At 43.3% G+C, this 14,637-nt stretch overlaps 1 protein-coding gene across 1 annotated transcript in view; it reads left to right on the top strand.

The window, feature by feature from the left end:
* LOC307074492 (R3H domain-containing protein 1-like) overlaps positions 1-11,041 on the top strand; it is a 75,777-nt gene extending 64,736 nt beyond the window's left edge. Inside the window, 10 exon segments of the mRNA XM_079734660.1 lie at positions 695-846; positions 2,088-2,245; positions 3,128-3,216; positions 4,129-4,322; positions 4,836-5,016; positions 5,408-5,505; positions 5,664-5,687; positions 5,689-5,804; positions 9,137-9,233; positions 9,950-11,041. Coding sequence (XP_079590786.1) covers positions 695-846; positions 2,088-2,245; positions 3,128-3,216; positions 4,129-4,322; positions 4,836-5,016; positions 5,408-5,505; positions 5,664-5,687; positions 5,689-5,804; positions 9,137-9,233; positions 9,950-9,952 — 1,112 coding nt within the window. The 3' untranslated portion in view covers positions 9,953-11,041.
* The last annotated feature ends 3,596 nt before the right edge of the window (positions 11,042-14,637 follow it).

The following is a 14,637-nucleotide window of genomic DNA, read 5'->3' on the forward strand; positions in this document are numbered from 1 at the left end:
TTGTAGTCGTGTGAAAGCCTATTACTTTCAGGGCGATTAGCAGACGCTTTTATCCTAAGTGACTTAAGTACAGTTTTCACAAGAAAGAGAAACGACAGTATATCGCCCCTGTTTTGTAGTCTTTCGATGTGGTCTTAAGATCTGTTTGATGGCCTACGTTGTCTTTTGCAGTCTTTTGAATACAATAATAAATGTTCAGTTCACGATGGTAGAAACTTCAACAGGGCTTTTCACAGGGCTGCATCTGTTTAACTCACACTTTGTACTCAACTAGTATTTTATCCTTTTGCTTTTGCCTCTACAAATGGATAAATACTACAACATGTTCTATGCTAACATCGTCCCGTTAAGCTAATTCCACATCATAAAAGCTCAGTAGTTTGCAAAAGAATGTTAACGTCTCCCTTATTATCCTCCTGCTAAGCTAGTTAACAAATACTTACGTCTCCCTTATTATCCTCCTGCTAAGCTAGTTAACAAATGCTAATGTCTCCCCTATTCTACTCCTGCCTAGCCCGCTACACCATCAGAAATGTTTGCTTAAATGCTAACATGCTAAAATCTCCCAGTTACATAATCATAAAAGCGAAAACCTTTGCTAAAAAATGCTAAAGCCTTTCCTAACCACGGACAGACTCCTGGGCCGGCTCTGGGTCTATTTTCACGCCTTCTTCGTTGTGTTCCCCCCGTGCAGCTTACCACACCTCCGCCAGTCTGCCCAATGCAGCCCCCGGTTACCAGTCTGCCACCGCCGCCGGCCTGCAGCCAATCAGCAGCCAGCAGAGCAGCGTGGACAACCAGATGCAGAGTGTGATGGTCCACTACCCCGCCATGCCAACCTATCAGGTAGTGCGTGGGGGAGGGGCTTGTTCTGGTTATGAAACCTGGAGCAACATGTTTATGTCTGTTACTGATGCTAACTCAAACGCAGGTTGTGAATCAGGAGGATTTCTGTCCGTCTGTCCTTCTCCGTCAGTGTCTGGGTCTGTTTTTATCTCTGTCACACTGTCTCTCTTTGAGTCTGTCTCAGTTCCTATTCTTGTTTGGTCTCTCTATTAAATTCAACTCAAAATAGATTTATTGTCCTGAAAATACACATTTACTTTGCCCAAGCTGTTTAAAAATGCTCTGTCTGCTTCAGTGAGTCTGTGTCTCTGTTTATCTCTGTCCGTCTGACTTTCTGTCTGTCTCTATTTATCTCTGTCTTTCTCATTCTAACTTATTTTAGTGGTGACATGACATTTTATCTAAAAGTCATCAAATCAACAGTACATTTGGAGAAGTGTGATCAATATGAAGAGATTACAGCGGCCTTTATCTGCACAACTGTTAAATCAAATGCAAGTCAATAGTTGTCAACTCTTCATCTATGAAGTCAAGTCAGATATTGATAATACAATGATACCACTGGGATGTAATAACATCTACAGGAAACCAGGACAAAGCATGGATAAATTTAATTACGTTGATTGATCAAATTAGTCCTATTAATTCCGAACCATCTGTACAATTCAGTACTCAGTACAATTATCCAGTTGGCTGGTTTGGAGCTTTTGTGCATTTATTCGTTTACATCAATTACACTCCAATACAATGAGAGCTGTCAGTGTACATCTCCGTTGAGGACGTTTCTCTACACAGCCTTCTAGAAACCTGTTGAACCTCAACAAATCGGCCAAATTGGCCAAGTTGTTCTCTCCTTTAAACAGGGCTTGTTTTTCCCAAATAAATGGCCAGTGACCACACAAAGCATTGTTATAATATTGCCTAACAGTCACACATTCACACACCGACTGCGGTGTCAGACCCACAAGGGGACAGCCAGCTCGTCAGGAGCAGCTAGGGTGAGGTGTCTTGCTCAGGGACACCTCGACACTCAGCTAGGTGGAGCCGGGGATCGAACTAGGAACCTTCCTGTTACCAGTCAACCCGCTCTGCCTCCTGAGCTACATGCCGCCCAATAGCATTTGACTTTAACTTTCATTCTCAATAAAACCTGAACCAAGGATTATAAGGAGACGTATGTCTGTTTACTGAGCATAGATGGGAGCCATGTCACCAAGTCCCTCTCTCCCCTCTCCCCCCAGCAGGTGTCCATGTCGCACGCCCCCCAGGCCGTCCCCCAGCACTCCTACGGCCCTCAGCAGCAGCCGCTGATGGTTTTCTGTCAGCTGACCCAGGGGGGTGTGGCCATGCAGCCCTGCTACGGGCTCCTCCCACCTGGCCAGCACCACACCACCATGAGGTAGGACCAGCTTAATGTATAACAGTATGTTCCCCCACCCCCCCAAAGGGGGTGAGGGAACATACTGTTAAACATTAAGAAGAAATTAGGGCTGGCCTACTCATAATTCCAACTTTGTTTTTGTCCAGCTGGTCTTCTGCTTTTTTTCTGCTTTTAGCTTTTAAAATATAAAAAGAATACATTGGGGTACCCGCGGAGGCTTTTAAAAAGTATTAAATGATACAAATTCAATTCAAGACCTTTAAAGTCATTCAAGTCTTAAATATCATTTGCATAGGTCTGTTTTTTTTTTTGAGACTGTCAGAAGATAAATCATAACCCACAAACCTATAAATGTCTAAGTGTTCTGTATTTAATGACCGATATGTATATTTCTTCAGCAGCATGCTGTGTTGAACGCTGGGAAGCACACTGTAGTGGTCAACTGACAGAATAAAAGATATTATAAAACAATTCCAACAGTTTGAGGACCTTTATCATTTACCTGTTGCCGATGGGCTATCAAACTGCGTTTTAAGTGGTATTCAAAAGTCTTGAATCTAACTGGTTGAAACCTGTAGATTTAAACATTACGTTTTACATTTTAAATCTATACAATTTTGAGAATCACTTTCTTTGAATTCTACTTTGTCACCAAATTTCAGCGTTGACCAAAAAAATATTATTGATTTACAAACCCAGTTGTTGTTTTGTATTTCATTAAAGTTGCCACATAGCTTTGTGCCTATCTTCCTGTTTTACATTTTCCTGGATTGTGTAAATAATACATTTCCAACTTATCTTATTTGATTCAATTCACTGACTATATATAAATATAGAATATAATATATAAATATATAGTCTGTTTGTGTGTGTGTGTGTGTGTGTGTGTGTGTGTGCCAGCTCCACAGTGAGTTTCCTGCCTGTCCAGATGGTGGAGCCGTTGCAGTACCAGCCCCCTCCCACCACCAGCCTCCCCCAACACTGCACAGGTACACCACTCCCCCCCCCCCCCCCCCCCCCCAGTCAGTTGTTGATGTGCAGGGGGTCTGTAAACAAAAGCTAGGTAAACTAACAGACCCACCCCATCAATGTTTATATTCTCCAAACTTTGCACACTCTTCATTATCTCTATATTTATGCATATATATTGATGCATATATTTACCAAGAGTACTTTATATTCATGCACTTTTGAAGAATGACTTATGAGTTATAGTCCAGAATTCAGGGGATAGTTATTATTAGCATAATGGGAGGGAGAAAGGGAGGGGGCGATATGGTAAGAGAGACAAAACAAAAAAAGAATCCTCTCGGTTATTCGCTAATGAGGTCAGACGAAATTCTCAAACAAGGGTGATTAATCCGTCGCTGTCGCCTGGTAAACATATTTTAATTGGCTTTGCCAGCGCCATGGCAACGGGTTCATTCAAAGCCAGGGGTTCCAGGGGAGACGTTGTACCTGCCGTGCGTCAGGCCTGATTCAAGAACCACCCAAAGTGTCTGGAGTGCCCCCCCCCTCTAACGCTGGCTAATTAGATTATAAATTACAAATAACAATACCAATTATACTGCTCAGTGGAACCGGATTGATAACGCAGAAGGACATATGCAATTATGAAGAAAGTGTTACAAAACAAAACTCATTATTGTGGACTTCTTGGTTGCCCGAGTCGGAATGAAAACCAAATAACCGCTCCTCGTTCAGTGTCGAGAAAGGCCACTTCGTTTTTAAAACTAATTAAAGAAAAACACAAAGATTTGGACTTCTATTCAGCAGGTGTGGATGTGTTTACCTGAATAAAGTCCCCTGATGCTAAATATATGCCACATAAAACTACCCAGTGTTGAACCTGTTCCCTGGTTCTGCTCGCCCCCCCGATGTGACCTGTTCTGGGCCGATAGGCGTCTATCCAGGGCCCCCCGGGGCCACTGGGATGGTGGTAATGCAGCTGCCGGCTCAACCCCCACCGTACCATCCCCCGCCACGGGCCCCATCCCCCTACCAGAGGAAACCGCCCGGCTACAAGCTCCACGGCGCCGACCAACAGCTCCCCCACAGGTCATCTGAGGGACTGCAGCCACCGGACGACCCCCAGGTACGGGCCCGGTTCTCAGCCTATCAGACATTCTCCGGTGCTCAGCCTATCAGACGCAATCCTCCCTCCATGTGGAGGAGGGTCAGGGTAGATGGAGTATGATATTTATATGGTGGGATGCGGCTAGATATTGGCAGGATCTTTTATTATTATTGACCTAATTGGGATCATTCTGAATCAGTGCCTGAGTAGTCTGGGACCCAGCCGTCCTACTGTAATACATCAGAACTATAATGTATCAGAACTATAATATATCAGCACTCTAATGTATCAGAACTATAATATATAAGAACTATAATATATCAGCTCTCTAATGTTTCAGAACTACAATATATCAGCACTCTAATGTATCAGAACTATAATGTATCCGAACTCTAATCTATCAGAATATTATCACGTGCGAACATGAATGCAGTTTTTTTATCATACCACTTGAATGCCACTAAGCAGCATTGGACTGGCTCGCTGCTGAAATGAACAGACGTTTTCTCTTGTGTGTGCGTCTGCTTCCAGAGTAGTGTCCGACTGGGTAGTCAAACCTGGACCCCGGCTCTGTCTGCGTTGCTAGGCCACCCGGGGGCCACCCAGGGGCCCCACTTGCCCCTTCCTACAATGCCTTTCATGGCCCACCTCCACCCCCAGCACCTCCCTCACCAGCACCCCCTCCCTATAGCCTTCTACCCCGGTGGACAATGTGAGCTTTAACAAACACAAACATCACAAACATGTTCCCTCCACCCGCTTTGAGCTCGCTAGCAATGCTACTAGCTAGCTCCTTAGCATCTTTCAGTCCTTAGACCGATGCTAACGATGAGAACGATGCTACTAATAAAGATGCTACTATCTAGCGGTCCTACTAGCTAGCTCTTCCCAGTGTGTTGCCAAGTTAGCAAGCATTAGCAAATTTCTGCCCTTTGAATCAGACCTTTTGCATGCTGATGGTTTACACTAGCTTCGTCTTGTGGCATTAGCAACTCAGCTTGGCATTGTTGGCGTTCTCAACAACAGCGAGGTGAGAGACCAACAGTCTGAAGCACAAGCTCCAAAGCTTCCACGATGTGGTCCGTGCATGTTTCTCTCTGCAGGTGAAGCCTGCTGCCCTCTAGTGGCAACGCCTCTACACAGCAAGCCTTTGCTCCGACCCTCCCTACTCCACATAGCCCCTGTGGGTACCAGCCATCAGGTACCAGAAATGTTCTAATCCACTCCCAGAATAATCTCATGAATTGTCAAGCCCCCTCCGACATACACACCTCATCTAATTAAACACAACTCTGCAGAGCCAATCAAAGCAGCCGTGATGATTTTATTAGTCTCGTCATTGTTTTGTTTTTCTTCCAGAAGGGACGCCATCCCCACCACCACCACAACAACCTCCCCCAACCCCCTGTTGGTCCCCTTCCACCCCACCTCCCCCGAGGGCCCCTGGGGGCTTGACAGAGGACGCCTGCTGGAAAGGTTCTCCTCTCTGCGGATCTCAGCGTAGGTCGACCACAACGCCGGAGGAACATCCCACACACGGTGTTAACTGCTAGCTTTTCAAAGTAAAGGTCCCTTAAGCAATAAATGAAAATGTAGGTTGTGCCTCAATTTTGCAGTCGTGGAACAGAAAGGGACTTCCAGAGAGGGTCTCCATTCCAGCTTCAAAATAAAAATACTACCACCGTTTTGTGGTAGGACTTTTATTTTGAAGCTGGAATGTAGAGCCTCTTGATTTTAGAGCGACCTTAAAGGTCCCATGGCATGCTACTTTATGGATGCTTTAATATAGATATTAGTAGGCCCCAAACACAGTATTTAAAGAAGTTCCCGAAATTCAGCCCTGGTTCAGAATTACAGCCACTACGAGCCAGTCGCACATTGAGCTTTCCCAAAATGCGCCTTTTCGGTGTCTGTAGCTTTAATGCAAATAAGGAGTAGGGAGGCGGGTCAAGGAGGAGTGTGGGGTGTGGCCCTGAGCAGCTTGCAAGCACAGTACCATGTGCTCTGTTTACAGTGGAAGTATCGCAATGGCGAGGCGCACACAGCCTTAAGCCGTGTTCTGTAAATATTCTAGAACACACGGGAGTCCTGGAGCTCTATATCTAAATAATATCATATATACATAGATATCTATATCATATAATATATATTATCATGGCCAAAAGCTGTGTGAGCCTCCAGACGATATTATGAATCTCAAACGACCGCGTCAGGTTCTCCGACGTCTCTGGTTCTTCCACGTCCACATCAATCTGAAGTAGACTGAACCACGACATGGAGGACAAAGGGATTGTTGCCCGCGATTGTTGACCGTGGTTGTCTCCCCCCTCGCGGCAACCAGTGGCAGGCAGCATGTCGCAGTTCATGTACTTCAGGGAGTCAAAGCCAAAGTTCCTTTCCCCCAATTCCTTCCCAACCATGGCTGAGATAACCCCAACTACAGTCTTGTTGTGGAAATACAAGAGACGTCAAAGAACCAACGTGTTATGCGCCATAACACCATCAGCAAACACTTGCGTTACAGTGTTTGTAATCACACACACACACGTGGCGCTCGCACGGTCGTGTCTCATTGGCGGGCCAAATTCTCTTGACGGGCAAGGCTGAGAAAGGGGAGGAGCTCCTTTATGACGACATATGGGACCACATTCCAAATCAACGTGCTTGAGCCTCCGTTTTTTCAAAGGCGAGCAGAACACCTAGTGCTCGTTTTACTCTGAACGCAAGTTTTAGCCACTGGGGGACCATAGGCAGGCTAGGGGAACTCATATTTATGTTAGAAAACCTCATAAAGTGAGATTTTCATGCCATGGGACCTTTAATATAAATTTAATATATTATAATATATGATAAATATACATAACGTGATATCGATATAATATTTAATATAATGACATTATATAATATAATAACATAATATAAACAATCAACAAACTGAAGAAAAAATTATATATGGGATATATATTTATATATATATATATACAGTGGGGCAAAAAAGTATTTAGTCAGCCACCAATTGTGCAAGTTCTCCCACTTAAAAAGATGAGAGAGGCCTGTAATTTTCATCATAGGTATACCTCAGCAATGAGAGACAAAATGAAAAAGAAAAAAATCTAGAAAATCACATTGTCTGATTTTTAAAGAATTTATTTGCAAATTATGGTGGAAAATAAGTATTTGGTCAATAACAAAAGGTCATCTCAATACTTTGTTACATGCCCTTTGTTGGCAATGACAGAGGTCAAACGTTTTCTGTAAGTCTTTACAAGGTTTTCACACACTGCTGGTATTTTGGCCCATTCCTCCATGCAGATCTCCTCTAGAGCAGTGATGTTTTTGGGCCTTCGCTGGGCAACACGGACTTTCAACTCCCTCCAAAGATTTTCTATGGGGTTGAGATCTGGAGACTGGCTAGGCCACTCCAGGACCTTGAAATGCTTCTTACGAAGCCACTCCTTCGTTGTCCGGGCGGTGTGTTTGGGGTCATTGTCATGCTGAAAGACCCAGCCACGTTTCATCTTCAGTGCCCTTGCTGATGGAAGGAGGTTTTCACTCAAAATCTCACGATACATGGCCCCATTCATTCTTTCCGTCACACGGATCAGACGTCCTGGTCCCTTGGCAGAAAAACAGCCCCAAAGCATGATGTTTCCACCCCCATGCTTCACTGTAGGTATGGTGTTCTTTGGATGCAACTCAGCATTCTTTCTCCTCCAAACACGACGAGTTGAGTTTTTACCAAAAAGTTATAATTTGGTTTCATCTGACCATATGACATTCTCCAAATCCTGTTCTGGATCATCCAAATGCTCTCTAGCAAACTTCAAACGGGCCCGGACATGCACTGGCTTAGCAGGGGGACACGTCTGGCACTGCAGGATTTGAATCCCTGGCGGCGTAGTGTGTTAGTGATGGTAGCCTTTGTTACTTTGGTCCCAGCTCTCTGGAGGTCATTCACTAGGTCCCCCCGTGTGGTTCTGGGATTTTTGTTCACCGTTCTTGTGATCATTTTGACCCCACAGGGTGAGATCTTGCGTGGAGCCCCAGATCGAGGGAGATTATCAGTGGTCTTGTATGTATTCCATTTCCTAATAATTGCTCCCACAGTTGATTTCTTCACACCAAGCTGCTTACCTATTGCAGATTCAGACTTCCCAGCCTGGTGCAGGTCTACAATTGTGTTTCTGGTGTCCTTTGACAGCTCTTTGGTCTTGGCCATAGTGGAGTTTGGAGTGTGACTGTTTGAGGTTGTGGACAGGTGTCTTTTATACTGATAAGGAGTTCAAAGAAGAAGTTTGAACTCCGTTCTTAAAGAAGAAGTTACAGGTCTGTGACAGCCAGAAATCTTGCTGGTTTGTAGGTGACCAAATACTTATTTTCCACCATAATTTGCAAATAAATTCTTAAAAAGTCAGACTATGTGATTTTCTGGATTTTTTTTTTCATTTTGTCTCTCATAGCTGAGGTTTACCTATGATGAAAATTACAGGCCTCTCTCATCTTTTAAAGTGGGAGAATTTGCACAATTGGTGGCTGACTAAATACTTTTTTGCCCCACTGTATATGTATATATATATAGATATATATGGGATATTTAACATTTGGAGATTTAACATTTCTCTTTTATGCCTGACCAGGTGTGTGTGTGTGTGTGTTTTTTTTGTTGTTGTTTTTTCCCATCCTACTGACAAGTCCAAATAATTTTTTCTGATCTCAAAGGAAGGCGACCAACTGCCACGTAGTGCGTGTATAGCAGACCAGGCGTGACAGTGTTATTGGGATAGTTATGTTTCCCTGGCTGGCGGTAAAATGTGTGTGTGCGGCGCTGACAGCTCCTGGCGTTCTGTGATCTATGGACCGGCACAATCCACAAGCCCGGAGACGGAGGGGTCGACCGGCCAGTGCACCTTCCCGTGTAGATATGCTGCGGTAAGCTTGAGACCCCCCCCCCCCCCCCCCCCCCGCGTTGGTGGGGGAGTCGATTGTGTTTCCAGCGGTCTCCAGCTAAATGGCTCTTATTGACAATCATGCCTCCGTCAACAGACCTAGCCAATGGGGCCCGCTTTAGGCCAGTCAGGGCTCTGGCAGTGGGGAGGTTCACACTGAAGGGGCCCATGGGGGCTCTGTGTTCAGACGAGCCCCAGACGTTCCCGGTTCAACATTTACCATCAACCGTCCCGTTAATTGCAATACCTTAATTTTCCAATGAATGCCTGTTAATTCCAAATTACAAACATTCAGACTACAACCTCAAACGTTTTTCCAGGACCATAACTATGTACTGATCTATAACCTCAAATGTTTATGTTGTTTAAACCGTTTCCTCATCGAGTTGCTTGTTTTGATTCGAGTCACGCGGGCAAAGAGAAACACACAGAGGTTCGAGGATGGTAGGTAATTGATCAGTGTATTGATCCCTGACGGAGGGATAAACACATCGTGGTGGCGCTCTGACTCTGGTGACCCGCAGTGCACCCAGTCTGCAGTGTGGTGCTTTTCTACATCTGATCATCAGAACCCAGGCAATGTTGACAAGCTAGCAGATTAATTTCAATAATCTCTGGGACACAACCACACACACACCTCACCACACACACATACACATACACACACACTAACAGTGTTTTCTCCATTTTGGTCCACAGTGAGATTTGGACGGTAGACAATCCATGAAGAATTGTCTGCGATGGCAACCCTGAACCCCCCTCATCCTGGTCAAGGTCGCAGAACCCCCCTCACCCAGGTCAAGGTCGCAGAACACCCCTCACACTGGTCAAGGTCGCAGAACACCCCTCACCCTGGGTACATGGATTTTTCATCTGGAAGTTTGGGGTTTTTGGTTTGTTTTTACCCGTTGTTTCGTGTGTGTGTGTGTGTGTGTGTGTGTGTGTGTGTGTGTAAAACACCAACACCACGTCGTACCCCCTTCAGAAGGTCGTTTTTATTTTTCCTCTGAAAGAAAATGTCTGCCCTGTGTTTTAGCCATGGAAAAACAAGCACAGCTCTTATGAAGGGCACCTTGACTTTCACCCAAACCACCCCCAACGAGCTCCGTGTCCTTGACCGACCGCTAAAGCTTCTTCATGTCGTTCCGACAACGGACGTCACAGATCAGGGGGAGGGGGCTTTTTGAGTTGGTGCTATGTTCAGTTATTTTTTGTTTTTTTTACGAAGGACAATCACAATGTGAAAGACATGTTTGAATGTTGAAATTTTCAGTTGATTTCAAGAAGTGGCATTTGTTTTTTTGTTTTGTTTTTTATCTTTTATTTACTCTTTAATTCATTTTGAAATACAACAGTAGTTTTGTACTCGTCTTAGCCGCATCGTTTTGTGATATATCTTATCAGATCATTTCCGATCATTTTTCGAAACACATCGTCAACTTTGTGTTGTCAAAAGGAAAGATTCAGAACAGTGTTGCCACTTGTCCAAACGTCAATGTACACTGAATAATACATGCTGCCACCTGAATCATTTAAAGTATTTTTTTGCAGTGAAGGTTACATTTGCACTGAAATACTGCAAGGGATATTGTTTATTATTGAGTTTTTACAATGAGTTCCTGAGATACAGCAGTATCTTATCGGATTATGTTTTGACTGGGTTTGTCCGTGAAAAGAATATTTAAAAAATGTTCACTGTAAGCATAAAAAGCGAGGCTGCAGAAATGTGTCTACTATGTGTCGACTATAATAACTTCACACCTGATGGACTTTCTATTTCATTTGGTGGGAGGTGGAACGTCTATGAATGTCTGTCTGCAAGATGTTTTATTCATGTCTTGTTTTGAAACCAATAAACGTTTACATCCCTGGCTGCGTGTCGTTGGTCATTACAAGATTACCATATGATGACCATACCGCAGCATCGCTCGCTGTTGAGCGATGCTGCGGTCCATTGGCGTGGGGCCAAGGGTACCTGGTGGGAAGATGAACGTGCTAGTTCAGGATGTTGTTCATGTTAATTATGTTGCCTGGTAACAAGGTACAGATTTATAGGTGATTAACATTGCTTGGACAAATGACCGTTTGTGTCTGTGTAGGTCCTGTGATCCAATGGCATTTATTTTTCCAGTACTTTTTTGAATAAATTCCACATTTTATCACCAAACAGCCAATGCTGGTGTCGGCACATTTGTCAGGAAATGGGACACTAATGATATGGGATGATAATACATAAATAGATTCTATCTTCTACTCATTTACTTTTCTTTTTAACTCTCGTAAGCGGAAGAATACTGTTGTGATTATCCTACTGTTCTGTTATGAGTGTAATAATATAACGTACAAACCACATGTATTCCCATTTAAAAAATATTCTGAATGATATACTTTGGTTCTACCTAGTGGATTAGAAGTGACACTGCAGTATTGAACACTGCGTCTGTGGGAGTCCCTTCACCATATACAGGTGCATCTCAATAAATTAGAATATTGTTGAAAATGTACTCATCTTCAATAATTAAATTTAATTCATTCATTATTATGTAGATTAATTTCACCCAAAGGGAAATATTTCAAGCCTTTATTTGTATTTAACTTGATGATTATGGCATAAAGCTCAAAGTTTTAAAATTTTGAAAAAGTTCAATCATTTTCTTACTGGCCTTAGGTAATATTCAAGTTTTCAGATTTACAGAATTTTTACATAATCAAGATTAATATAAATAATGCCTTGAAATATTTCACTGTTGGGGGAATAAATCTATATAATATGAGTTTCACTTGTTAAATTGAATAATTGAAATTAACTTTTCCACAATATTTTAATTCATTGAGATGCACCTTTCAATTGCAAAGGAAATGTTTACAGTTTTTTTTCAATTGCTTGAACAAATTTTGCAAAACTTGGCTCATTGTGTCAAAACTCAACACACAAGCAAATAAGACACAACACTGAGAAATATACCATTCACACTATGTCAAATTGAAACTCTTCTATCAAAACCTAACAATCCTTTGTCAAAATGTCACTCTGATGACAAAATGATACACACTTGTGTCATATGAAGTATCACTTTCAGATCAGCAGCAGCACACTAGTCTACTTTATATAAAACACTGCAGTCTTCCCTATTCACTGTTTTTATTCAGTTCCACAGAAGGCACGTTTTCAGAACAACCAAATAATCAAATACTCAGTACTGTACATTGCAGTAATTTACTTTACGATGCAGAAAATTCAGTTTAAGCAAAAATAAAACAAAAATACACAACTTTACTGTAAACACAGGAAAACAAGGCAATTGTGGGTGGGCTTATGGATCCTCGCCTTGTGTGCCGAATTCATCCATGGATTGACCTTACCTCAATGTCTCCGCAGGCCTGTTCCATTGCCTGCAGAAAAGGCATGTGGGCATGTGGTTGGCGGTCATATACACGCCATCTTTGAGCCGAAAAAAAATCTTCTATAGGTTATAGAAATGGCGAGTATACGACTTCAAATTGTTTATGGTTGGTGTACCAGTTACGGACCAAAACAGCCTGATGGAAACTAACATTATCCAAGACAATAACAAACCTGGGCTGCTCTGATCAGGGGCCCGTTTCCCGAAAGCATCATTAGCCTAAGTGGTTCGTGAAGTGCATCGTACAGTTTTCACACCGTTTCAGAAAGCATCGTTGGTAACGAACGTCATAGCTAAAGAGGACTCCAGGGGTATTCGTAGGGTGGTAAGAGCAGTTAGCCTACTATACAACCCGGTATCACGCGATTTCGTGCTCATGCTCACAAACGTTAATCTATTGAATCGTGTCCCAGAGCACGATTGTCCGACTTTTTCCATGCTACACAGAACGAAATGTAAACCATGCTCCACAAAACGAAACGAGAGAGGATGAGAGAGAGAGAGAGAGAGAGAGAGAGAGAGAGGCTTCAGAAGGGGTGTGAGCAGATAATACAGTGCACCCTCTAGTTATATATATGTCAATATTTCCGTTTTTTTTAAGAAGACCTCCTCAAAAACTGAAACGAACGTGCTTCACAGATGGCGCGTTTCTCAAACAATTAACGTGCTCCACAATACGAAACGAGAGAGAGAGAGAGAGAGAGAGAGAGAGAGAGAGAGAGAGAGGAGACAGAGAGAGAAAGAGACAGAGAGACAGAGAGACAGAGAGAGTGAGAGAATTGAACCTTCATTCACCATGACCGCGGCCCGGGCACTCCCGCGACTCCCGCCGTGCCCCGTGATCGAATGAATGAATGGCCCGGGAACCGCGGGCACCGTGAGCGCGGCGACGGCACTCACGCGTCTCCCGCCGTGCCCCTGAATGAATGAATGGCCCGGGAACTGCGGGCACCGTGAAAGCGGCCCGGGCAGCGCGGGCAAGGCACTCCCGTGTCTCCCGCACCTCCCGCCGTGCCCCGTCAATGAATGAATGGCCCGGGAACCGCGAGCACCGTGACAGCGGCCTGGGCAACGCGGGCGCCGCAGCCCGGGTACCACGGGCACCGCGGAGAGAGAGAGAGAGAGAGAGAGGCTTTAGAAGGTGTGAGCGCAGATAGCACAGTGTACCCTCTAGTTATATATATGTCAATATTTAAATGTTTGCATTTTTGAAGCAGACCTCCTCAAAAACTGAAAATAAATAACTGAATAAAAATAACGTGCTGCACAGAACGAAATGTAAACCAATGCATTCTGAATGGGAGGGTTTCTCTGATTTTTCCATGCTACACAGAACGAAATGTAAACCCATGCATTTTGAATTGGAGCGTTTCTCAATATATATATATATATAGAAAGAATGTAATGATAACGGCAAGAAAATAAAGGCTCCATGGTCATAATAATTTAAATATAATTAAATTAAAGCGTGTAACGAGGAAATGAGACGATCTAGTTGTGGGCCAGCAGAGGCTGAATTTTAACCGAATTCGGCCCATAACATTATTTTTTACATCGTTTTTATATTATGAATCGTTAATATTTTCTGGTATACCTGAACCACACTTACAAATTGGTGGAAGTGGATTTTCAACGGTCAATTAGGCTACAGATCTTGTTATAACGATAATTGAATAAAAGCTACATGGTCTAAATATTAGAGGCTAACTAAATAATTGTATATTTATATATATATATATAATATATATTTTAATATTTAATTAATTCAATATTAAACCAATGCATTTCAATCGGGAGATTTTTTTCGACTTCAGAAGGGCTGCGCAGTGCACGCTCTCACCCCCCATATCGTTCTATTTCCCACAGTTTAGACTTTAATTAATACGTTTCTTTTGTATTCAACGTGATTCCTTTCATTTTTTTTTATCACTGTCTGGTGGCTAGTAGGCCTAGGCTATAACGTCACTCTGAGAGATGTGCACG

Source organism: Pollachius pollachius (assembly GCF_949987615.1).
Source record: "Pollachius pollachius genome assembly, chromosome: 4".
In the NCBI taxonomy this organism is placed as follows: Eukaryota; Metazoa; Chordata; class Actinopteri; order Gadiformes; family Gadidae; genus Pollachius; species Pollachius pollachius.